Source organism: Sceloporus occidentalis, unplaced genomic scaffold, assembly GCF_023333645.1.
Source record: "Sceloporus occidentalis isolate IW3139 unplaced genomic scaffold, rSceOcc1.0.p SCAF_1, whole genome shotgun sequence".
Classification (NCBI taxonomy): domain Eukaryota; kingdom Metazoa; phylum Chordata; class Lepidosauria; order Squamata; family Phrynosomatidae; genus Sceloporus; species Sceloporus occidentalis.
This window is the reverse complement of record NW_028316981.1, coordinates 252,492,445-252,518,823: the sequence shown is the minus strand read 5'-3', so window position 1 is coordinate 252,518,823 and position 26,379 is coordinate 252,492,445. Positions and strand designations below refer to the sequence as shown.

General features: G+C 37.9%; 1 protein-coding gene across 7 annotated transcripts in view; it reads left to right on the top strand.

Moving 5' to 3' along the window:
* The window catches only part of DMXL1 (Dmx like 1), a 110,760-nt gene that overhangs the window by 10,781 nt on the left and 73,600 nt on the right, over positions 1–26,379 (top strand). For 4 of the 7 annotated variants that reach the window (XM_089491860.1, XM_089491853.1, XM_089491844.1 and 1 more), the window contains exons 2-12: positions 1,631–1,756; positions 7,048–7,125; positions 9,267–9,345; positions 10,971–11,097; positions 12,124–12,190; positions 14,936–15,111; positions 16,456–16,645; positions 16,931–17,096; positions 19,906–20,118; positions 25,332–25,576; positions 25,681–26,335. In XM_089491860.1, coding sequence (XP_089347986.1) covers positions 1,631–1,756; positions 7,048–7,125; positions 9,267–9,345; positions 10,971–11,097; positions 12,124–12,190; positions 14,936–15,111; positions 16,456–16,645; positions 16,931–17,096; positions 19,906–20,118; positions 25,332–25,576; positions 25,681–26,335 — 2,122 coding nt within the window. Of the gene's footprint in view, positions 1–1,630; positions 1,757–7,047; positions 7,126–9,266; positions 9,346–10,970; positions 11,098–12,123; positions 12,191–14,935; positions 15,112–16,455; positions 16,646–16,930; positions 17,097–19,905; positions 20,119–25,331; positions 25,577–25,680; positions 26,336–26,379 lie in introns of those variants that run through there. The other 3 variants (XM_089491866.1, XM_089491870.1, XM_089491878.1) reach the window with 3 other exon arrangements.

The window sequence follows — 26,379 nt, the reverse complement described above, 5'->3', positions numbered from 1 at the left end:
GTGGTTCCCAAACTTTGGTCCTTCAGATGTTTTGAACTTCAGGTCCTAGAATTCCTGGCTGTTGGCCAAGTTGGCTGGGACTTCTGGGAGTTGAAGTCCAAAAGACCTAGAGGGCTAAAGTTTGAGAATCACTGGTCTACACACTGACAATTCAAGGCTGAACTTCTGGAAAGCACTATACATTGGGCTACCTCTGTAACAAATTTGGAAAATTCAATTAGTTCAAAACATGACAGCCAGATTTGTTACTGTTTCATTTAGGAATGATCATATTTCACCAATATCAAATTTTTTCAACTGGCTACCTGTTAGTTTCCAGGCAAAGTTCAACAGGTTGGTTGTTACATTTAAAATCCTACATGATTTGGGTCCAGGGTACCTGTGGGATCACCTTCTTCCATATAATCTGCTCTATACACTCAGGTCCTCTGGTGGACATTTTTTTTTACTTCAGTTAGCCAAGACTAGACTGACAACTTGTCACCCAAAGGACTTTTGTTTTAGCTGCCCAAAATTATGGAATGACCTACCAGAAGACATTCAATATCTGGATACACTGACTGAATTTAAAATAGCACTGTCGACTAATCTCTTCCAGCAGGCCTACTCAGATGATAAATTATGGGTTTTTAAATTATGAATTTATTGTTTTGATGTGTATGCTCTTTTAACTGTTTTTTTAATTTTTATTTTTAATTGGTGTTGTGTGTTTTTAGCTGGTATCTGTTGCATTTTAATCTACTGTTTCTTGCCTTGATGTATAGGAAGAGGCGGGTAAGAAATAAATAGTATTATATTATATTCTTTATGTAGAAATAGGTAAGCATGTTTATAACTGGTGCTATTATCAAGTATTGGATTGAACAGTGGATCAAAGTTTTAAAGGGTGGGGTTTATTTTTTTAATAAACTTGGCTTGGAGTTTTGTTTTGTTTTAAGTCTTTAGCTTAGCCTGTTTGGGGCATGGGATTCACTGCAGTGGTTTGGTTTTGTTGCAGGAAATCAAGTGTCTTTAATAGTTTAATGACTAAGTTTATTCATTTTAAGAACTTTTCTCCTACTTTTCTGATGACAGATCTCCCAGTATGGTTTACACAAGGTCACTGATAACAATACAGTGTCATTAAAACAGTAGACTATTTACACAGGTAATGATGATGACAATTTATCTTTTTGGCTCGCACACTGTTTGGTTCTAATGGCTTGTGTATGAGGGGAGAACTAAAGCCAGTTCAGTAGTCATCAGAGCAATATAGAGTTGTTCAGTGGAAATCAGAATTTAGATGCAGTCTTTATTTTAAATATGAAGTCTTGAATTTACTCATGAAAGCTGAGTTTTCCTGGAATCACATAAAGAAACCTTTTTCAACCATCTGTTTTCAAATCGAGTGTGTCATTTATAAAATGGCTCATCTCATAGAAATACAAAAAAATCACGTTTTTGTTTGTGAGAGTTAAATGAGTTGTCAAGATCACTTATTCCATCAAGGTTTGGTCAAAGGAATTATGATGCTGACTAAAGAAATGTGTAGTATAATTTGTAATTGTTATTTTAAAAATATGTTTTTCTTCTGATTGTGTTTTTTTTAAAAGAGGAGGAAAAATTATGCAATTTCTTACTTTTCTCACAGGCATATGCATCAGGATGTGATGTTGTGATACTGGGAACGGATTTTGAAAGGTTACAAATAATTCCTGGAGCAAAACATGGAAATATACAAGTGGGATGTGTAGATTGCTCTATGCAGCAAGGAAAGGTAAGAAATGGCACTAGTAGTATTTCTTCTGTCTGTCACACATATTGTTGTAATGCATGTTTTTCAAGTAACATCTTGACTAACTCTTGAAACTTTATGTTCTGTGCCATTAACAAAGTTCAGCATGTTTCAAGGTATGTGGCTATTCAATTCCACTTCTAGACATTAATGTCTCTAAACCTTGATATTATTTCTTAATCACTTTAGCCAGGACTACCTTGTTCTGACTACGCAGAAAGGTGGGCATTTCAGCAAAAGTAGACACAGAATCTGTTAAAGCATTTTTGTGGGTGATATGAGAAAGGGTTTGTTTACCCATACAGCTACCCCAGGGTGAACAACTGGTAAATCATAATCTACTTGTAGTTCTGTGGATGGTGTGTAACAGATTGGCAAGTACAATCCACCCTCCACATTCACAGGTTTCAGATTTGTGGTTTTGACTATTTGTGACTTTGTAGCTCTTGCTTAACAAAGTCAACCTCTTCACCCCCCCTCCTCCTCCTCCTCACCCTTCCTCACAGCCAGCCCAAACCAACACTGTATATTCCCCTACTTTGTCAAACTTTGCATCCTCCTCATTTCCAAAGACCTTCCTTTTGAATCCAATGTTTGCAGCCACTCCCGGGAGGAACCAACTTCTTTTCTCTCCTCCTCCCTCTCTCTCCTGGCCAGACAAAACTGTACCTTCTCTTTGTGGTGATGGCTGCACACAGAGGATTCAGAGTGCAAAGACCTTGGAAATGAGGAGAATTCACAGTTTGTCAAAGTGGGGAAGATACGGTGTTGCTTTTGTCTGGAGGTGGAGGATCCTTTGCAACTGTGGCTTCTAACATCAGATTGAACATGGAAACACTTTGGAAACATACGGGAGGCTATGCGTTTCAAGGTTGCAAAGAGTTACGGGTGTTCTTGGTGGGGGAGGACTCTTTATCCATGTTGGGGGAGCTAAAATTTAATGTTTAAATGAAGAATTCTTATGATAATTAGGGATGGATGAACGAGTTGTGAGATGAGCTCAAGTTTGGTATGGAAAAGATGGACAGAGGCATCTTTTAAAAAAAAAATCCATACATTGCCTTATTTAAAGTGCCACATGTCAAAAGGTGTACTCTGGTATGCAATTTGAACATTATTTGATAATCTAAGATTGCCTTAGCTTCATGCTTAAAGTTTGCAAGGGAGATTGTAAATGCTCATTGGAAAGAAGGCTGTGCTGTGTTCCAACTTATAAGACCATTATTGACTGTACCATCCTAAAAAATTCCCAGCCAGTTTCTAATCTTTCTTTTCTAAATAAAATCTTAAAGCAAGCAATGGCAGCACAACACACTTTCTCGAATTTAACTGATTACCTCGATCCATTTCAGTCTCGCTTCAGACCTGATTGTTGAACAAACATGGCTTTGATTGCCTGGATGGATGTTTTACATTAGAAACAGGATAGTAGAGTATGGCGAGGGACAGACTGCCCAAAAAGGGTGACCTGCCAGCAGCCTAATTTCCTCCGGAGGGAAGCCACAGCCGCCAAACCGCACGGCTTCCCTACGGAGGAAAAAGAACCTGGAAAAAACAGGTTCTTTTTGAGCCGCAGGGGTGGCGTAACAAGTGTGACATGGGTGCACTCGTTACATAAGCGCTGCATGGCAATGTGTAGACGCTGTGCGGATCTTACATAACAATGGTGGCGCCCATGTACACAGGGTGCAGTCATTGTTACGGCACCACACCATTTTAGGCACACGGCTTCCCTACGGAGGAAAAAGAACCAGGAAAAACGGGTTCTTTTTGAGCCGCAGGGGCAGCGTAACAAGTGCGACACTGGTGCACTCGTTAAATAAGCGCTGCATGGCAATGTGCAGACGCCATGTGAAGCTTACATAACAATGGCGGCACCAGTGTACACAGGACTGCACCGTTTTAGGGTTAAGGACCGTGCGGTTGCCATGCGATCCCTAACTCTAAAATCGGCGCCAGCACGGCACTGCATGCCCGTTTGTATTGGGCCTATGTCTTTGGTTCTTAAAACCAGGAGTGGCTTCTCTACCTTTTAAAATAAATTAGTATAGTTTGTAAAAACTATTTATTAAAAATATTTTAGTCTGTGTATGTAATGTTTACTCTGTAGTTAATTTTTAAAATCTTTTCAATCTGTTGCACATCACCTTAGGGAATGTGAGAAGTCAAGAGGTGATAAAAATTAAACAAATAAGTAAAAGATAATCTCTGAAAGGTTCAGAACAGATTCTGATGTCCTTTTTTTATTTTAAATTACCACGGCATTTTCCAAGTAATGAAGCTTCTTTTATATTTACACAACTCCCAGCAGCTTATTTTCCTTTTGCTAAAAACATTTGGGGTCTTGAAACTCTTTATACCTTTTCCAGAACAGTTTGCTCTTTCTAAATGTCACTGGCAAGATTTGTTTGGTTATACTCTTACATCTGATTTCACACCTTCTTTTCTTCTTTGCTTTTACTTCTGAAACTACATAAGTTTATATCCTGCAAGGAAAAAGTATCAATCTTTTGCTGGACAAGATGTGAATGTATATACAGTGCACCTGCACCATACGCCAGCACACTATACGCAGCTTACGCAGAAGCTGCACGCCAATGAAAGCAATAGTGCATTCACCTGGGGTGCACGGCACCCTAAGCCGCAAGCATGCGCCCCATTGTTTTTAATGGGGCACGAGCATACGTGGATTTCCCCTTACACTGGTAAATCCAGAACGGATCCCCCGCTTAATGTACCTCTGTCAATTCATAAACTTTATTTCGACCAAATACTAAGTCCTTGTGACTGAGAAATATGTGAAATTGTTCAGTGGAATAAGGTACAAAAAGATATGAGTGCACACTATCTAGAATATCAAAATTTTGTACCAATCTTCATTGCAAATTCACTACTAAATGTGTGAAATTCAAAAAGTTTTGGAAGGGAATAAACCAAGAACATTATGTGAGGAGTGCATTTTTGTGTGTGTGCTAAATGCCAAATGTTTGAATGGCCAGACAAACAAATGGGTACTGGAACATGCAAGCCTGAGCTTTCCCCAGAAGCCAGGATGGCCAAATTGAGGCTGTCATACTTCAGCCATATTGTGAGAAGCTGTGATTTATTAGTTAAAACAATAATTCTTGCAAAGGTATTAGAGAAAAAGAGGTAGACCAGATGGATCAACTCAGTAAAGGTAGCTACAGCCATGAGCCTGAAAGAACTGAAAAATACGGTCGAAGACAGGGGTTCTTGGAAGAGCTTCATCCATGAGGTTGCTACATGTCAAGGTTGACTTGGGAGCAGTTAACAACAACAAATCAACATTTATTAGGTTAGGTCCAAGTCCCATGTGCACAGGCAGAAGCTGTTTTAGCTCAGAAATTGGTCAGAACAAAAATATATTATTCTTACAGTCTATCCTTCCATCTTTATTATTCTATTTCTTTTCTGTGTGGTTTTCTTATTTACTTACAATGGGAATATCTTACAAATATTTCTGTATAATATCAGCCTTACTACACTCAATCGTGTTAGTTTTTGAGGTTAAATATTGAGGCTATCTTTGGCCACATCATGAGAAAGCATGATTCATTAAAAAAGACAGTGATGCAGTAAAAGTAGAAGGCAGTGAAAAGAGAAGGCCATGTGCAAGTAGATTAGATTCAGTCAGGCCTGAACCTACAGGAGCTGCACAGAGTGGTTGCAGATAGGGAAACTTGGAAATATCTTATCCACAGGGTCACCATGGGTCGAGGTCAACTTGAAGGCCGTTAACAATAACAAATGGGAATATATATACCTGCTCATTGGACAATTTTGTATTCTCTTTTTAGTGTTACTGTTTTTTCCTTTGCTCTGCCTTGGCTCACTCTCACTCTTTCAAAAACTAGTGCAAAGGAAGAAAGGAAGAAATACCTGTATTTGCAAAGTCTGACAATTCCTTTGCACACTAGAGCTATTTATTTTCATCAAATTACTTAATTTGAACTAAGTTATTCTTTAAGGTAGGTATGTTATTTACAGTTACAAACATACCTAAAATTTGTCAAAAAAACCACAAAACAAAACAACAACCACCCTCACCACACAGTTTTGTCCACACTGAGGGCTATCCATAATACCTAAAGCTGTTTTATATGTGAAATTTATTAGCTGTCACAATTTGCATTTTCTCAGGGTGCTTTACTGTTTTATATATTGGAGTGTATCTTGTTCATTTTCCCCCTTAAACACTGCACATTTTGGCTGCTTATGGCCTTTACTGCATTGACTTCTATATAACTCTGACAGAATTCCATCTGGCATATTTAGGTTATACTGGTGATGGTTTGTTTTTGTTACAGTTTTCTTATCTTTCGAAGTTATATCTGACTACATACCAGAGAGCCAGCATGGTGTAGTGGTTTGAGCATTAGATTACAACTCTGGAGACCAGGGTTTGAATCTCTGTTTAGCCATGGAAACCCACTGGGTGACCTTCGATATGTCACACCCTCTCAGCTTCAGGAAGGCATGAGTAATTCTACCTCTGAATAAATCTTGCCAAGAAAACTCTGTGATGGTTCCATTTTAGGGTTGCCATAAGGTGGAAATCATTTGAATGCACAAAACAAGAACAACTGTGAATGTGAAAAACAGCAACATGTAACCAGGGGTTCTGTGTAGAAGACGAAAGCATTGTAAACAATAGTACTATGTCTTTTTAAAAAAATGAGAACTGTTCATGAAAATAATTGTGCAATAAGAGTGGGAAACCTATGGACATTCAGATGTTTGACTACAACAGAGTAGTTAAGAGCAGGACATTTTGCATGATGCTGTGTGTTGTACGATATCCCACTGATATCAGACATTATCTGACAATTCTTATTTTAGGTGCATGTTGAAAACATGCTTGTTTTTACAAGTACTCTTTTTGTCATTCAGTATACTATGTATTTTACTGTTTCAGTAATGTAGGTCATGTATGTGGATTTTGTTAATTTTATATTGAGGGGAGAGGAATGAAGTTCTGTTGTGCTGCTTCACCATCACAGTGTTGTATCTAGGCTATAATTATATTCTACAACTCCCAGCTAAAGCTTGTTAGATATATTTAGATTGCCATAAAGCTTCATGTGACCATAGCTACACAAAGCAGTTTTGTACTGCTTCGTGATCCTCTAAAAATTGTCATTTCTTGTAGATGATTATTCTTGGAGAGGTGGTTAACGATAGGCTTATACCTATGAAAGGGAGTTCCACAATCTTAAAACAAACTACTAAATTTAGCATGCAATTTTTTTTAGATTGCAGCTTCTTATGGGAATGTGATTTGCATCTTTGAGCCCATTCAACATTTTAAACAGAAGAATATTCAACATACTGTAAGTGAATCATCTTTATTTCTTCACTAAAAAGATTGTATATGTTGTATGATTTGGTTTTATTGCTCTGGAGACATGGTAAACCTTTGATAGAGATGAAATTATTCCACTGGTATCCTACCCTTTCCCCTATGGGCATAATATTATCAAGTCCCCTCTTTAGCTTCAATGAGGTTGCTGCATCATATGTTAAAAGACATGACAAATGCAAGTATTATATACAGTGGCATAGTAAAATGGCATCCCTTATGTATAAAATGGAAAAAACAAGGTTTGTTCTTTGGAATTTTTTGGTGATTATTTTCAGTTGGTAGAGTCCATGGATGCAGAGGACTGACTGTATATGCATTCAGTCAACCCTTTGAGCTGTTCTATTAACAATATGATTAAGTGACAGAAGAGGATTGAATAAATTAGATCAGGAGATGGCACAAGTCATCCCCAGCTTTGCAATAAGCCAATCCCCAAAACAGACTGTCAGCATTTGGCATATATTGCCCTAATACTATGCTCACTTGCTGGGACAAAAAAGGTCCTCATATTCATATCCCAGCAGCAGCACTTTATTCTCTTTGCCTGAAGGTGACATGTTCAGCAATTGGCAAGCTGAGTTTGAATTTCTCTGCTGATTGTCTCTTTGAAGGAAGCTGTCAGGAGAAGTCAAGGTGTTGGTGCCATAGCTTATCCATTCAGATGAAGAGTTCCCAGATTTATTTTTTTACTGCAATGCCAAGACATCTCTGGGATCTCCAGGGAGAGCAAGAAGTCAAATTCACATACATTGAGAGCTATCAGTAGGCAAGAATGATGAAAGCTTTACAGGTTTACTCACCTACACTGAATTAGTGAAGAATAGTGGACAGATTAGTTGTTAATGCCTTGGATGTTTATTCAGTGGCAAGAAGATAGGATTTCCAAAGAAACTGAATACAAGTGTGTCAGTATACAATCTAAGGACTGAGAATCCTTTACATATCTACCCAGAAGGTAGTTCTATTGAATGCAATAGAACTTATTTCCCATATGAGTGTACAATATATAGAAATGCAAGCTTTACTTTTAAAGAATCTTTTAGGCAATATAGGCCCAACACAGATGTGTCAAAAGGAACATCTTTGAGCCACTTTGAGGGCATGGTGTGCAGATGACGCATGGCCTCGAACCAGCTGGAAGTTACCCTGAGGCTGCCAAAGGCAGTCTGAAGCTACTGGGAAAAGGAGCAGCAAAAATCCACTCCTTGCTGTCAGCTTTTTTGGGACCACGGTGGCAGCCTGCTTTGAGAGTGGGCTGTGGAGTTGTCATAGTCCCTGGTCAATTGCGGGCCACTCCTTTATCCCTGTCTGCTTCGCCCCACAAACTAAAGTGTGATGGAAAACAGATATTTAGAATTCTATGTTACAATCTATGTGTAGAATTTTTCAGTCAGTTCTACAGGCTATCAGTTATTGCATTTCCACATTTCCTTTGTTTTTAATGAGTTTATACAAATATGTCTTTTGATCCTATTTTAAGTTTGAGTTTATGTTCAGTGATGTCTAAAAAGCCCAGGAGCCCTGGTGGCACAGTGGTTAAATGACTGTACTGCAGCCACTCGCACACAAACCACAAGATAGCAAGTTCAATACCAGCCAAGGGCTCAGGCTTGACTCAGGCTTGCATCCTTCCGAGGTCACTAAAATGAGTACCCAGCTTGATGGGGGCAATTAGCTTACAGTTGTAAACTGCTTAGAGGCTGCTTAGAGGCTGGTATGAAGTGATATATAAACGAAGTTCCTATTGCTATCTCAGGTTATTGGAAGTACAGTTGCCCCTCCTTTCTCACGGACTTGAGATCTGTGTTCTTGATTATACTTGGAGGGGTGAACTCAGTTATCCTCAATGGGGGTGTGTGCCCCGTTCAAGCCTATGGGGCTTGAATAAGTGCACGTCTCAGTTTTCGCGAGTGTGTGTGTGTGTTTGGAACTGACCCCTGCATAAACAGAGGGCAGACTGTATTCTTTTTATTTTCTTGGACCTTGATAAAAAAAACAGTTTGATAGCAAATCTCTCAGTAGACTTCATGTTATGCTTGAACCAGCAAACCTTGTAACTGAATGTAAGATTTTTAGAATTACTTAATTTTTGTCTGTCTTTGGCTTTAGGGATTACATTATCAGTGGCAGAAATCAGATCAGATTTCACTTGAAAATGTGGTGCATAATTTAACCTGGGATCCATCAGGTTAGTACCAATTTAACTAGATATTTTCCTTGACAATTTTTCACTAATTTCATTTTATTTTCCCTTGTTTAAATGAATTTCCAAGGTTGTTTTGCATTATCAAAATCCAATAATATTAAGATGGATAAGTATACTGCAAAGTCTGAAAGCAACAGAATATGGTGCTTAAACATGATAAGGTACAGGAGCTGTTTGGGTGAATTTCTAAAATAGCCTTCACCAGCCTGACGCCCTCCAAATGTTTTCTTAAAGTGTCATCCCTAGATACTTGACCATGCTGTCTGACACTGATAGGAACTGAAGTTAAAAAATTTGAAGAGTACTAGGTTGAGTAATGCCATTTTAGAATTGATTCCTATGGTTTCTTGAACATTTATCTCCTTCTGTCTCTTAAGTGAAAGATTCAGTAATGGAAAGCTGTGATTTGACTAGGGAGAAACAATATAGTTCTGTTGATAATCTGTACAGTGGAGAGACCATAGCTATGAATTTTCCTCATGGCTTTTGAAAAAATGAGTGATAATTTTAATTACTGTTGGGGGAAGAAGCCTATGCCAGCATGACACATTTGGAAGCTTTGGAATTACAGTAGGATGTTCCCAATTCTGTTTTTGAAAAACACTACCACCATAATGCTTGGGGCAAACAAAATATTTGCATTTACTTAATGGTGTCTTTTAAACTCTGTGATATCTCTTAGACTAAAAAAATATTTTGTAAATATATTGTGATGTTATGCAAAAATATAAAAAATATTTGTAGAGAAGGAGGTAGATAATTTTTTATTTGGTTACTGAAATATTTTTATCTCACCTTTTTTTTGTAAAATCTGTGGCAAATAGATAAAATAATAATTTTTTAAAAATCAAACAATTTGAGGTTAAAATTAGTGAATAATTTAAACAAAGGAAAACTATATTAACTAGCTCAAACAAATAAAAATAGCTTTAAAAGGCTAAAATTTTTTTTAAAACCATGCATATCTTTTAGATATATAATACATTCACAATATGTTATTGCTTTCACAATTCCGTTACAGGATTACTGGTTTTACCTATACTTTCTATCCCTTAAGTCATTTTCATCTACTATTCTTGACTTCCTGACTATTCTTTCATTTTTATGAAAGTAATGTTTTATTCAGCAAATCAGATCAGTTGGTAAGAGATCCAGAAAGCTGAGTGGGTATGGTGGAGTTCTGCTATCTGTATGGAATTTAAATCTTTGCAGATTCTGCTTTCTGAAAGTTCTGCTTTTCGGCCATACATTTCCACTGGACCAAACTAAAATCACAAAATAGTCATCATTTTAGAGGATGGTCCTTGCCAATAGTCTTTGATTGTGTACATTGAATATAAATTATGTTAATAGTTGTTCCCTAATGATGATTGTCAAATTGTTCATCACATGAACAGACTTATATTGGCAGTGGAATCCAGCAGAAATGGAAGTTTTTTTATCCCCTCGTTTACTCCCTAAAATAGTTATAGAGATCTTTAGTCTAAACATAGATTAAATGTAATCTATGTTGCATAAGAGTTTATAGTCCCAGGCATATGTTTTATGCTGCATAGATTGACTTCTAATTCTGTTTTCTTTGCTGTGTATACATTTGTAAAATCTAGGGTCTCGTTTGTTGACTGGTTCCAGTTGTCTGCAGCTTTGGTCCAATGTCCATTTTGACAATTTATTGGAAGAAGAAAATCCAGAAAAAGTAGATAGTCAAAACTGGAGAGTCATTTGGCAGTGCAAGTAAGAAATAAATACTAACATCTTTATGATTCTTTGCCTAGTAAAGTCACCCTCAGGTAGGAGATGCTATAAGGGCAAGGCATGGTGGTAAGACATTGAAAAACAAAGTTGTATCTACACCACACATACTCTACCATGTTTCCTAAGTTAACAAGTTACCCATAGAGGCAGCTACACTGAAGTAAAATTCAACTGCTTTTCTGCACATGAAATGTGGATGTGAATTAATGGGAAACACTATCTTGTCTTAAGCATCAACATCTTGGAAGAGCCCTAGGGGCTAAGAATGATGCTCTTACAGATTTTCCTAAATACACTGGGACCCCAGGATCTGTGGACTTGCCATCCATGGATCTGAGCATCCGTGTATGGCAAGCCTGTGTTGTCCCCAATGGTGGCACATGCACACAGCCACGCTGCCATTATAGACACAGGGATGGGGGCTTACTTGAACTCTTGTGGCTTGGCTGCTTGCATGCGCCTCCACTCAAGACAGTGGTGGCTTACCTGAAGCCTTGTTGTCCCCAATGGTGGCTCAGCCACATGCCTGCAATGGGGACTGTTCCTAATGGCTGCATGGCCACATGCATGCACTGCCATTGGGGATATTGAACATCTGCAGATTTTGGTATCTGGGTTGGGGAGGGCAGAACAGAGTCCCCATGGATACTGAGGTCCCACTGTACTATCTTTGTAAAATACATGTTAGTGCTGAAACTAGGTCAAAATAAAAAAAATTCTGTATCCCAGACAAGGTGAGCCTTTGTGCCTGCTGTTACTTGAAATCCAAATGACAAATATTGAAATATGCCTAAAATAGAAACACAGTACATTCGATATATAATTATTCTGAATAATTAATATGAAAAACAAATGTTGTGACTTTCTTTCTATAGGCCAGCAGGGAACTGAACCCTCTGTAATATCTTACAATGTTTCAGAAACAGAGACCACAGAAATAATGTGTTAATAAGTGTTTGAGGTCTTGAATAATGTTCAATACAATGTTTCTATCCTACTTTGTAGAACTGCTTCTGAAGTTCACCTGATGAAGTTTTCACCAGATGGAGAATTCTTTGCTACTGCAGGGAAGGTAAACAAGTATGATAGAATTTGAAATTATATTACTTTCATTGGGATCACTTTCTTCATACAGCATCAGTGTGGCTAATAATAGTAATAACAATAAAAAAACTCATAAAATATGTTGAATTCTGGATTTTAAAAAATCATTATCAATATGATGTTTTTATAATTTAATAAAAGATACCAATAGACATTGGCATTTATTGAACTGTGTACTATTTTATATATACTGTATATACTCATGTATAAGTCTAGAAATTTTAGTCAAAAAACTGATCCCAAAAACCTGGGTCGACCTATCCATGGGTCATTGTACATACTGTACTTCAACTCATAGAAAAGGGAACCATCTCCTGGTGATAGGCACGAGTGTAATGTGTTCTGGAAGCAATGACCGCCCCCCCCCCCCCGCATCCATCCAGTCTTTAGGGAGAGCACAGTTATGCATGCCAGAATTTTGTAGGTTCATTTTCCTTTGCTTCATCATTCAGATCCTTTGTTGCATGCCCCTAAGTTTTACCCTCAGCTTATCCATGGGTCATACCAAGATCCATAATTTTGGCCCCAAAATCTGCTCTTGACTTATACATGAGGTAGACTTATAGTCGAGTATATACTCTCCCTCTCCTTCTCTTCCTCTCTCTTCCTCTCTCTCTCTCTATATATATGTACACACGTGTTTATGTGTGTGTGTATTTACATAATATGTATTCTTTTCCATTCTGCATAATTATTCCATTCTGCAGTAGCGTTGGATGTAAAGTCATGGCAGGGCAGGTAGGTTGTGAAAAAGTCTTACAGGGTACTGTATATACTCAACTATAAGTCGAGCTCATGTATAAATCAAGGGCAGGTTTTGGGGCCAAAATTAGGGATTTTGGCACGACCCGTGAATAGGTTGAATGTAAAACTTGGAGGCTTCTTCAATGTGTGTATGCGAGCAGCAAGAGGGCTTTATTGTTTCAGCCTTCACTCCCGAGACAGCAAATTGTGTGAGTGGGAGAGGGACTGTTAAACAAACTTCAATAAATCAATCAAGGACTCTTATCTGCTTGGCTCAGGACAGAAAAAAGAAACTTGAAAAGAGCTGCTATCACATTATTATATTTACCTGTAAATAAGTCAACCTAGGATTTTTGGGTCAATTTTTGGACATAAATTTTTAGATTTATAGATGAGTATATACGGTATATGTAGGACTCCACTGATATTTTGGTCAGACTAGGAAACCACAAGCTTAGTAAAACCAGTTCAGGTTTTGTGTAACTTCTTGCTTCCATGGTTCAAAATTTCTTGTGCATGGTTCTCCTCTGTGAACTACCACAGTTTGAAGAGTTGCTGTTGGTATCTCAAGATTTAGACTAAATTTCATTTTTCCTTCTGCACCAGAGAAGAACTTTTAGAAATGTTTATTCAAGATTATTATTATAAGATTATTATTATAAAATGGAAATACTTAATCCAAAATAAGTGATTTTTAGTAACCGTACTAGACTCAGCACTTCTTGCTTTACATGGCGTTATAAGTGACACTTTCATAGGATTTTCCTGACAAGAATTATTCAGTGGTGGTTTGCCATTGCCTTCCTTTTGGGCTGATAGAGTCTGTCTTGCCCAAGTTACCCAACGAGTTTCTATCCGTTCACATGTGGTATCCTCAAGTTTTAGTTCAATACTCAAACAAGTAAACCACACCCTGGTTCTAGAACAGGATATCAGATATCTTTCCAGCTGTGTCACAGGTATAGTAATTGCCTTGAACATTTGACAGCACTCAATATTACTTAAGGAAAAGCTTGATGTAATGTGTCAAACCTACTCATTTCCTATAATACTGAAGTCTGACTTGCTTAAGGAAAGGGACCCTAATATAAACAAATCAGTTATAAGTCTTATTTGAGGATCATCAAGTTATACATTTGGAGTGGGATCGCACTCCTGCTGAACGTACTGGTTTATAGTTTGAATGTACTCCTGGCTTCAGCTTTGTATCTGGATATTAGGTTTCTGCAGTTGCCAGGAGTGCACTTGCACAATTAAAATTAGTCTGCCAACCATGCCCATTTTTAGAGACATCCAGTTTGGTCATGGCAGCACATACCTTAGTTGCATCCCATTTGGAATTCTATAATGTTCTTTATCTGAGACTATTGCTGAAGACTTAGATATAATTGAAATGAGCTCTTGAGTATTGACCATGGGATCAGCATGCTGTTTATTTGGAACTTATTGATCCTGTGATGTATCAGTAGCACTGTCTGTCTGTCAGCTTCTAGACCCAATTCAAAGAGGCAGTGTTGATCTTTAAAAACCTATGTGATTTAGGACTAGTCTGTTCAAGGGACTGTTCAGTAATGAAGATAACTTTTAGAGACTGTTCCCTGGGTGCTACAGCTTCCCTGGGTGCTACAGTGGTGTAACAAGCATCTGCTAGAAAAAAAGCTTTTTGCATACTTTTCCCACACTTAGAAATGCCCTTCCAAATGAGATTAGTTAGGCATCCTCATTATATATGGTTAGATAACAGGTTACAAGCTCCTACTTCCATCAGGCATTTAATTTTTCATATGTTGATTCAATCATCGGTCCTATTGCTAGCTTTGAAATGTTTTAAATAATTGAATTAATGTTTACTGATTGTTTTATTAACATTTTGTTTATTGTAAGTTGCCCCAATTAGCTAGTTAGGTTTAATATAAGTTTAATAAAGAAACATCACACTAAAAGTTCTCATTTCTTTTTGGGGTGCTAGGATGATTGTCTTGTTAAGGTGTGGTATAACACTGATAGTTGGAAAGCAGCTCTTGCATCTCAAGGTAGAACACCAGAAACAACAATACAGGAAGTGGGTTTCTCATTTATTTACTTGGTTCATCCTCGATCTGTTAATGGCTTTTCATGGCGAAAGACAAGCAACTACATGCCACGGTGAGGATGCTTATTATTTCTTGTTAGAATTATTAGCAATCGTGAATGCTTTCTAAGTTTATCCTGTGCTTTTCAAGTCTTTGCAATATTGCTTTAATTACCCCTAGCTGATTAATTATGGAGTTAGGTATAAGTAAATTTTCACTTGTAGTCGTCCTAAAATTCATACCTTTATACATTCAGTGGCCTATTGAGTTCAAGGTGTGAAGAACTAAAAAGAATGTCAGTGTGGCATGTTGACTTAGTGATAATTTCTAGATAGCTGTAATTTGTTTCTTTAAAGGCCAGAAGTAGCATGTGAAATGTCAATCGCAGTATACAACTTCATGAATGAACTTACTCTTTCACATACTGAAGTTCTGTCATCCAGTATCTTAGCAACAATGACATCTGTCCTGAAAAAGTATTTAGGATTAAATCAAAGTTAGCTTGAGCCTAGTATTAGTGGTTTCTGAATTTCTGGAATATAATACAGGATGAGTATCTCTTATCTAGAATTCCAAAATCCAAAATACTCCAAAATTGTTCATGTGAGTGGCTGAGATAGTTACATCTTTTCTTTCTGATGGTTCAGTGTATATAAATTTGGTTTTATGTACAAAATTATTAAAAATATTATGTATAAAGTTTGGCTATGTATATACTTATGGCTATGTGTATGATGAGTACACAAAACATACATGAATTTTATGTTTAGACTTGGGTCCCGTCTCCAAGATATCCCATTATGTTTATAGAAATATTCCAAAATCTGAAATAAAAATCCAAAAGACTTTTGGTCCCAAGCATTTCTGATAAGGAAGACTCAATTTTTAGTAATAGATTCTTGCTTTATTTTTAGCTTTCCACCATTGGTGGATCGGTGCTGTTTACAGTAGTGAGAGCTACTTAATATAATTTTCCTTATATTGATAACACATAATTGTAGTAAATGCATATACCTGTAATATTTTATGTTTATATTAATATCTTTATCCTCTAGAGTATTAAAAAGATGGATTACCTCCCAGTATACTTAAATGCAAACAAAAACCATGAAGCCCTTCCCAGGGCTCTAGTAACTCAAGCAGATTCTGCTTTGAGTTGCTGTGACATTATACTCCATCACTAGATTGCTCTTAAGAAATTGCTGGCTTGTGTTGCATTTTTTTCAAAGAATTAGAAGTGCCAAATTCTATACAATGTTGTTTCCAAAGATTCATCCTCATGTATTTCTTGCCAAAAGCAATTGACTTTTAACCAGAAAATGTGACCTGTTGTGAGCAATAGCACTTTGTAGGATTCAGAAATCCTCTGTCTCTGAAAATAGCAATTTTGGTGTTTAACTTCACTTTTTCCCCCTAGTGGTGCTGTATGTAATGTATTGTTGACATGCTGCAAAGATAACATCTGTCGTCTCTGGGCAGAAACATTGTTGCCCAATGATAGTCTGCTGTATGGAGGTGGATATAACCATTGTCCTGAACCAGTGAAGTTAACTAATAACTTTAAGAGGAATGCTTCTAGTAAAGAAAGTATGAAAAATACTTTGGAGGTAAGGAGCTAAATCAGCCAGAAATATATAGTTGCACTTACTAAGCATTATGAAGTCATAAACCTAATTAAAATCATAAACTTTTGCTTTGCTAATTAGAATTTTTCTATTATTTGGCACTTCTCTGGGTAAGCCGTCTTTTTATATAAAACATATTGACAGTAATTTATATTCAACATACTCATACTTCATTAACCGTAATACAGAATATAATTTGTCAAAAATGTTTATCTGTACCTGAATAATGTTATACATTCAGATTTAAAATATTCATCCTCCCAATAGTTAAACCTAAGGCCATTTCGGCGAGGACGAAGAAGATCATTAGCACTTGCTCATACTGGATACTTACCCCATCAACAAGATCCTCATGAAGTTCATCGGAACACTCCACTTCAATCAAATGCACTTTGCCACTTTCATATTGCTGCCAGCATCAATCCAGCTACAGGTGATGAAGAATATAAAGTTATAACATACACGGGTACTACTCAGGTTTTCCTGTGCAAGGCATAGGTCCAAAACACACTGCAGGAGTAATCCATTTTAAGACTGCTTTAACTGCCCTAGGTCAGTGTTAGGGAATCGTGGGAATTGTAGCTTATTGTGGCACCAGAGCTCTCTGACAGAAAAGGTGAAATGTCTCACAAAACTAGGGCAGTCTGAAACTGGATTATTTCTGCAGTGTGTTTTAGACTACACTTTTCTATGATCCCAAAATAGTCTTGTTTCAGACCTCTGCTTCAAAAGGAGCCCTGGTGGCACAGTGGTTAAATGCCTGTACTGCAGCCATTCACTCGAAACCACAAGGTTGCAAGTTCAAGACCAGCAAAAGGGCCCAAGCTCGACTCAGGCTTGCATCCTTCCGAGGTCGCTAAAATGAGCACCCAGACTGTTGGGGGCATAATTAGCTTACTTGCTGTTCACCGCTATGATCCTTGGAATAGCGGTATATAAATAAAACAAATTATTATTATTATTATTATTATTATTTATTTCCTAAGAACTTGGTGAATTCTGGTAAAAATTAAAGCATGGCTTTGGGCCAAGACAGTTGTCTGGCATTGGAAATTACTAAAAGAACACAATCCATGTCAATTGGATTAAGGGAATAGAGCAGGGTTGATAAGAATAACTGTTTAAAAATAAAAACAAATTTTAAAATAAATAAATTTAGCTTTAAAATTTATATCTGATTTCAGGATTTTATTAAAACAGTTTAAAAGGAGCCTTATATAATATTATATTCTGTAAATATATTAACGGCAGTTCACAGAGGTCAGTCTTACTCTGTAGGTGGTGTTTCAGAGCTGCACTTGCGTCACTAGGCTTGGTGATACCTGGTGTGAGGGGGCAGCTTGCCCCTTCCTCTCCTCCCCTCCCACTGCCTTGCACACCTGTTGCCCTCCACCATCTTCCCTCTGTCTTGGCTCCTTCTCCAGGAAGAGGGCCGGGGTAACAACGAAACGTGAGGGGCATGCTTACCCTTCTGCAGTTTGCACTGCCTCTTCAGCTCCCTCGCCCCTCCACCACAGTAGCAGGATAGTCCAACCAGGTGTCACCCTTCCTCTGGGGTAGTCCACACCCACCCAGTGATGCCACTGCAGAGCTGCATGCACTCACGCTCATTCTCTCTCTGTTTCCCTGCCTTATCTCCCTCTTTTTTTTCAAGTTCTTGGCCTCTTGGTGCAAAGATGGCATAGATCAGTGAATAGTTAATTTGTGAACATGGAATAAATCTGAACAAGGAAGCATGGTCTAGATATAAATCCAAGGGATCCCTTAACAGTTCAGGCTAGTTGCATAATCTATCTCTTCATGAAACGTACATCTCTAGATATTATTAAGCTTATATGAAACAATAAGATATGTTTAAATATAATCTTTCACACTAGTGATTTAAATTGTATTTTAAATCATTAAAATTGAGTCATTCAGAGAAATTATTTAAATCATGTTTTAAGTCAAATCAGCCCAGGAATAGGAAATTTGGATTAGACAAAAATCAGTTTAATCCACATTGGAGTAGGCTGAGAAGGATAACAAACTGATCTAACTATCAAATGATCTACATAATATCCATTTGGATTTCCCTGGTGATAAGTAGACTGCCAAGCTTTATTGCATTAGTCAGTATTTCTAGTGGTAACTTCAGTCGGCACTCTGTATCGGCGGGCTTGCCATTTGTGGATTGGAGCATCTGCAGAATGGCCCCTGCCCCATTTTCCTCGTATCCCGCTGCCATTGAGTATAATGGGACTTGAGGTCCTGCAGTATTTGACATCCGTGGTGTGTGTGTCTGGAACTGAACCCCTACAGATACCAAGGACTGACTGTATATCTTGAGGTGAATGGTTGCAATTCATCAGACAGCACTGGGAAATTAGATTAAGATACTATTCTTATTTATTTCTTTATTTATTTATCATGCCTTCTTTCAGACAGTGCTCAAGGCATTATACAGTTCCTGAATTGTAATATGTTGCAGTTAAATAGGTGGTAGAATATGTGAAGGAAATATTTTGGATTAAAAAATTATCAACAGTGTGGTTTACTTTTAATAGCTGGTATTCAAAGAAACATATACCATGGATGATTTTTATCTCTTCAATCCAAGATCCCTTTTTGTGCCATATGGAAAACTTCCATATCTAGGGAATCTCCAAAACACTTTATCTTTAAGGCATAGTGTTCTGCTGTTCAAAGAAATAAATATTAAAAATTTCCAGTAGAAATATCTCCAGGTGCAGCTAAAAGTGCTAAGAATTTCCCCCATGAATCTTTGAGATAAGATGTATTCTCAAGTGGATATACAGGTGCAGGTTGTGGGGATAGTCATATATGTTAAATTTTGGGTTACAGCTTGATTCACTGCATTGTGATGCAATTGGCACAACTACTTATTTACTGCAGAACTTTACATGCTATCAGATGAACTGTTCTAGGATCCCCCCCACCCACTGTGACAGAGACTGGCACCATATTTGTCTCATATTATCATCATATTCACACAATTTCCTGGAAATTAGCTGCACACCAGTAGCTGGTGGACAATCGCTAGCTCGGATTACCAATTTGAGTAGTACATATTTAAGGGACATTTAGAGAGTTACACCATGTAATACCTGTAATCTTATAATTTGAACAGCTAGAGTTATGGTAATGTTGAACCTTTTAATAAAATTAGCATGACTGAAAACAAAATAATTTAAATGTGTCATCTTCCTTATTTAAATGTAAGTTCACATTTTTGCTTGCAGACATTCCTTTGCTCCCCTCCATCATGTCTCTTAGTCTTAATGAAAATGAAGAAAAAAGTGGACCTTTTGTAGTGCATTGGCTAAACAATAAAGAACTGCATTTTACTCTGTCAATGGAAGTCTTCTTGCAACAGCTGAAAAAAAGTTTTGAGCATATTTCTTCAGAGGCTAGCACTGAAGAATCAAACCAGATGGATATAAAATCTGATGAAGGTAACATGCATGCTTGATTATTAATTGACTTAATTATTAATTGTATAAAACAAGCTAAATATTAAAACAGTGTGTTGCTTTACCTTCCATGTTGAATATGATGTAGCTAAAAACTTTTTATCTATTTGGATTGTTTCTGCAAAAGTTACACTTAAGAGACAGATCTAATTGGGCTAAAAAAATAATGTGTGTTTATCTTCTAATCCTTGGAGCCATAACAATCTACATTTTAACAGTACCCTTCTGATAATTCCTACCCAGAGAGCAAGAAATTTATGTCATGCAGACATGCTCTGTTTCCCCCCACCCCTTAACATAGATGTACACCACTATGCTGTAGGGGTGGCAGTGAATAAATCCTTCTTGCCTCTCACTGTTGTATCTGCACAATGTCATCAAGCAGAGCTGTTTCACATGGTCAGGGGCCTTTTACATTCTGCTCCATACGAGCAGTACATAAACCATTTGGCAACCTCTTGTGAGGAGTATGCACAGCGACAGGAAGGAATGTGAAATTGAAGAGATTTTGCTCAATAGATGGAAGCAGAGAAGGAGAGGGACATGATGCCCTAACAATGAAATGGCCCAGAGGATGTCATTATGCTTTTCTGCAGACTCAGATAATACAAAGAGTTATAAGAAAAATACAGGATGAAAGGGCCATAGTAGTGTTGATAGCGCCTTACTGGCCATGTCGACCTTAGTTCCCTCAACTACTCCAACTGGCAGTGGATCAATCACAGAAACTTCCAACGAACCTGTTAAATCAAGGGCTAGTCCTACACTCAAATCCACAATGGCTCAGTTTAACAGCGTGAAATGGAACACAAAAAATTAGAACAAAGAAGATATTCCAAGGAAGTAGTGGAAACAATTATGGCTTCCCAAAGAGAATCCATTACCTCAATTACAATATATGCAAGAACATGGAAACGTTTGGAAAATGGTGTATGGATAAATACAGTTGCATGACATAAATATCACACATGTTTTACAGTTTCTTCAGGAAGGACTAAGACCTAACACATTAAAGAGGCAAGTGGCAGCTCTGTCTACAGATCTTGAATTTGATGGAGTACCTGTATTGAAACAATAGCACATGGCCACATAGCCTGAAAAACCCACAAAAAACTAAGCATATAAAGCATTTTTAAGAGGAGCAACACTAAGGTCATACCCAATAAGACATAGGTTCCCAATTTGGGATTAGAATTTGGGAGTCAATAGATGAATTAAACCACCATTTGAACTTTTAAGAGAAGCAATGTTACGAATGTTAACTTGCAAGGTTGCATTCCTTGTAGCCATTACATCAGCAAAAAGGGTATCAGAAATATCAGCATTAAACATTAACTCAAATTACTTCAGAGTTGGGGAGGACACAATAGTAATGATGTTAGATAATAATAATAAATAATAAATTTTATTTCTACCCCGCCCTTCCATGGATATGATCAGGGCGGCTTACAAAATTTATAAAAACATTTCAATACAGGATTAAAATTCAGTATAACAGTTAAAAACATTACTACTAAAAAACAGGAACAGGAAAACAATAAAATATACATGTCAAGGGCAAGAAGAAAAAGAAAAAAGTTTACATCGGTCCGGAGTCGAAAAGGAAAAAAACGGGGAGGAAAATAAACAGACAATCTAAGGTGGGAAGGCCAGCCGGAATAGATATGTTTTCAGCTGTTTTTTAAAGACAGCTAAAGAGGCGGCGGAGCGAAGCTCTGTAGGGAGCTTATTCCAAAGTGAAGGGGCAGCAATGGTAAAAGCCCTCTGTGAGGTCCGTGTAAGGTTAGACTTAGGGACCTCCAACAATTTAGTCCCGGAAGATCTGAGTGTGCGAGGCGGATTATGTGGGGAGAGGCGGTCCTCCAAGTACCCTGGGCCCAAGCCATTTAGATCCATGATTCTTACCAAAATGTCCAAAAAGATTCTTGATATAGAAGTATTATACTGTATATTCCAAATTTTGCCCAAATCCAAAACATCCAGAGGAGGTTAGATGGCGTAAGTTAGAGGTGTGCAGAGCAATAAAACAATTTTTGAAAAGAACACAATCTTTTCACAAAACAGAGTCACTGATTAGTTCACACAGTCCTCATACAATAGGGCCAAAAGGCATCAAGGACGATTTTATTGTTTGTATGTACAGCTCTGTGTAAATCTGCAGTACTATATAAATAAATTATAACAACAACAACATCAACATGATAAACTCAGCTTTCCTGAAATCCATGATTTTATCATGTTGATGTTGTTGTTGTTGTTGTCGATAAAAATGAAACCTGCCAATGGCGTACATTCTACAAAACACATATAAAACAATAGATAATAATACAGAATAGAATTAGATAAAAATAAGCAGGCAACAAATTTAAAAACATCAAATATCAAATCAAATATCAGATAACAATTGGATAAACATGTTCAGAGATATAATGGCCAGAATTCCATGACTAGAAATGCTGAAGGAAAAAGACATCCAGCAGGGGTGAGATTTCATGAATAAGGAACTGCTAAAAGCAGACTAGTCAAGTAAGGCAAAAATCCAGGAAACTACAGCCAAGTCAGTTTAAACTCAACAACTGGAGAAATGTTATAATGGATTATACAGGAGTCTTATTTGCAAGTATCTCGATGACAATGCAGTAGTTACTACAAGCCAGTATGGGTTTGTAAGTCCTGCCAAACTAACCTTATATCTTATATCAGTCACTAATTCAGTAGATGGTGAAAATGCTGTGGATGTCATTTATGTGGGGCTCAGCAAAGCATTGGATAATCTCTCCCATGATATTTTGATTAGCAATCTGACAAAGGGGCAAAACAGACTGACATAAAAAGCCACCTTCCAGATGACACACACTCCCAAGCTGCCTGGCAGGCCAGCTTCCAAGTGCTCTGGCAGTGAAGCGTTTACATGTTACATGAGCTGCAGTGGGCAGGAAAAGCCTTCTTTTTGCTGGCCCAAAAAGGAGTGGCTCTTTGCCACTCCTTTTTCGGCTGGCAAAAAGGTGGATTGGGGCTGTGGCTCCAATCTGGCTTTACAATGAGCAGCTTCAAGCAGGTGCTTCAGGTCCATCTATTTTGGCCCTAAATATGGAATAGATGGAAACACCATCGGATTGATCCATCATTGATGGGGAAACCATGCTCAAAGATTTGTCATCAGTGTTTATGAGTCATATTGGAAGGAGGTCTCAAGTGGAGTGCCACAGGGTTCTGTCCTGGGGCCAACACTTCAATATTTTTTTATTAATGATTTAGATGATGGGATAGAGGGGATCCTTATGAAGTTTGCAGATGTTACAAAGCTGGGAGGTGTAACACATTGAAAGATAGAAACAGAATTCCAAAGGGTCTTGATAAACTAGAAAGCTGGCCTGAAATTAATAAAATGAAATTCAACAGAGATAAATGCAAAATTCAACATTTAGGCCACAAAAACCAAATGCACAGGCATAGGATGGGAGATAAATTATTTAGCAGTATTCCACATGAAAAGTGCCTTGGGATTATTGTTGATCATAAATTGAACATGAGCCATCACTGTGGCCGGTTACAGACCGGCACTTGGGACGTCCGCAGGACGTCCCATTTTAAAAAAAGGGGTGTCTCTTCTAGACGCCCCTGGCTCTAATACGGACTCTGTCCGTACAATATGGCGCCGGCTGTTCCACACGGCCGGCGCCATCTTTACGTATCGGATGCTGTGCGTCCGAACGTGTCGCAGTGCTAATGACGTCGCGAGTGCGCCAGTGGCGCCTCGCGACGTCATTAGGGCGCCGCAGAAAGAAGCTCCATTTTGGAGCTTCTTTTTTGCTCCGCAAGGGAGCCGCACGGTGTGGCTGCGACGGCTCCCTTACGGAGCAAGCGGCGGCGGCGGCAGACCACCTCAAAGCGGCGGTCTATAACCCGCCCGTGATACTGCAGCAAAGAAGGCATATGCTATCTTAGCCATCATTAAGCATAGCCATCATAGAAGCATAGTTTCCAAGTTGAGGGAAGTAATGTTCCCACTATATTGTGCACTGATTAATTCTCACCTGGTGTATTGTATTCAGTTCTTAGTGCCTCATTTTAAAAGAAGGATCTAGAAAAGGTGGAACGAGTTAAGAGAAGGGCAATGAAGATGATAAGAAGTATGGAGAAAAAACCATAAGGGAGAGGCTGAAGAATTTGTGCATGTTCATCTTGGTAAAGAGAATTTTGAGGGTTGATATGATCACACACTTAAACACATGAAGAGCTTCTGCAAAGAGGAGGGTGAAGGCTTGTTCTCTACTGCCTCAGAGGGTAGAACTAAATCTAATGGTGCTAGGTTACAGGAGCTAAGCTTTCATGAGGAGGAACTTCTTGACACTGAAAGCAGTCCAGCAATGATACCAATTACCTGGAGAGGTGGTGAGGTCTTCTTCTGTGGATGTCTTCAAAAAGTGGCTGGACAGCTTCTTGCTGGGGTTGCTCTAGGCAGAGAGCCTGCATTGATCAGGGGATTGGACCTGATGAACCATAGTGCCTTTTACAACTCTTAACGTTCTATGAGATCATAGAGACCCAAATTATCATGGTCCATATGCCCAATATACATACGTCTGAACATCATGAACCTCCAATTTCTGTTGAACCTGTTGTTTTTAAATATTTGAATTCATAGATTATTTAAATCATATTGTACAACTACCGTAATTCAGGCTGGATGGTCAAGCTATAGTAAGTGCTAACCACAAATAAGATGTTGCACTGATCAATAAACTTATTTCTGTTTGTTATAAGGAAAATTGGTTTAATTTCCATTTGTGATAGCTTCTGAACATTTGTTTAAGTCCTGTATCCAGTTACCTGGAGGTAAAACCAATTGATGTCAACAGTTCTCTGCTGAATGGACATGTATAAGGACTGTGCTGTCTGTTAGCTATATATGTTGCTGCATGTACAATCTGTTTTGAACTTTGTTGTGTTATGGCTGGTGATAATTGTTACATTGGACTATTGCAGAGTGCCTGTCTGGCTTCTTTCAAACAACAGAGGCTTATGGGTTCCATTTTCATGAGTACATATCTGAGATTATTGGGAAAAATTATTTTTCTTTCTGAATCTATATACGTTTTAGAAAATCTTCCAAGAAACTATGTTACCTATTATTTTAACTATGGTTTTAACATGCAACTGTCTTTATAACAACATTTTTTTTGTTCTACCAGAAACTGATGACACTAGTCAAGATCAGAAAGAACAAAGAGAACTTGTTGATGAAAAGCCAGTTTTAAATCCAAGTTATGTTCCATTGTCTCCTGCTGCTATTGATCATGAGATTGAAATACAGCTGTCTGAATGGAATAAAAATGCAGACATGTTATTTAGTATTCATCCTATGGATGGATCATTGCTGGTATGGCATGTAGACTGGCTAGATGAATACCAGCCAGGCATGTTTCGCCAAGTACAGGTACTGTGGCTGTTATGAATAAAATAGCATTATTATAATTGTTGTTATTTTGTGTTTTGAAGTTTGGCATGATTATAATGTTTCTCTTTCTCCCCACAAAACAGGTATCATTTGTTTCAAGGATCCCTGTAGCTTTTCCCACCGGCGATGCAAATTCACTTTGCAGAAGTATAGTGATGTATGCTTGTACAAAGAATGTTGAACTTGCTCTTCAACAAGGCAAACAAAAACCCTCTACCCTTGGACGTTCCTGTTCTATGTTAATCTCATCTGGCCATAGTAAATCATCTAACAGTTTAAAATTAAGCATCTTCACCCCAAATGTTATGATGATTTCCAAACATGCGGATGGATCTCTAAACCAATGGTTAGTCAGTTTTGCAGAGGAATCTGCTTTTTCAGTTGTACTCAGTATTTCTCACAAATCGCGATATTGTGGACATCGTTTCCATCTTAATGACTTGGCCTGTCACTCAGTACTTCCATTGCTACTTACTACTTCTCATCATAATGCAGTAAGGACTCCAGTTGTTGACAGTACCAAAGAGACACCATCAACAATTCACAGTGAAGACAACACAAGCACTTCGCAGGATCTTAATACTGTTTACAGTGAACTTATCCTCTGGAGAGTTGACCCAGTTGGGCCACTGTCTTTTTCTGGTGGAGTTTCAGAACTTGCACGAATAAATTCTCTTCATGTGTCTGCTTTTTCAAATGTGGCATGGCTACCTACCCTTATACCTAGTTACTGCCTAGGTAAGTTTTCTTCTTTGTAAATAAAAATGTTGGAATCACAGCAG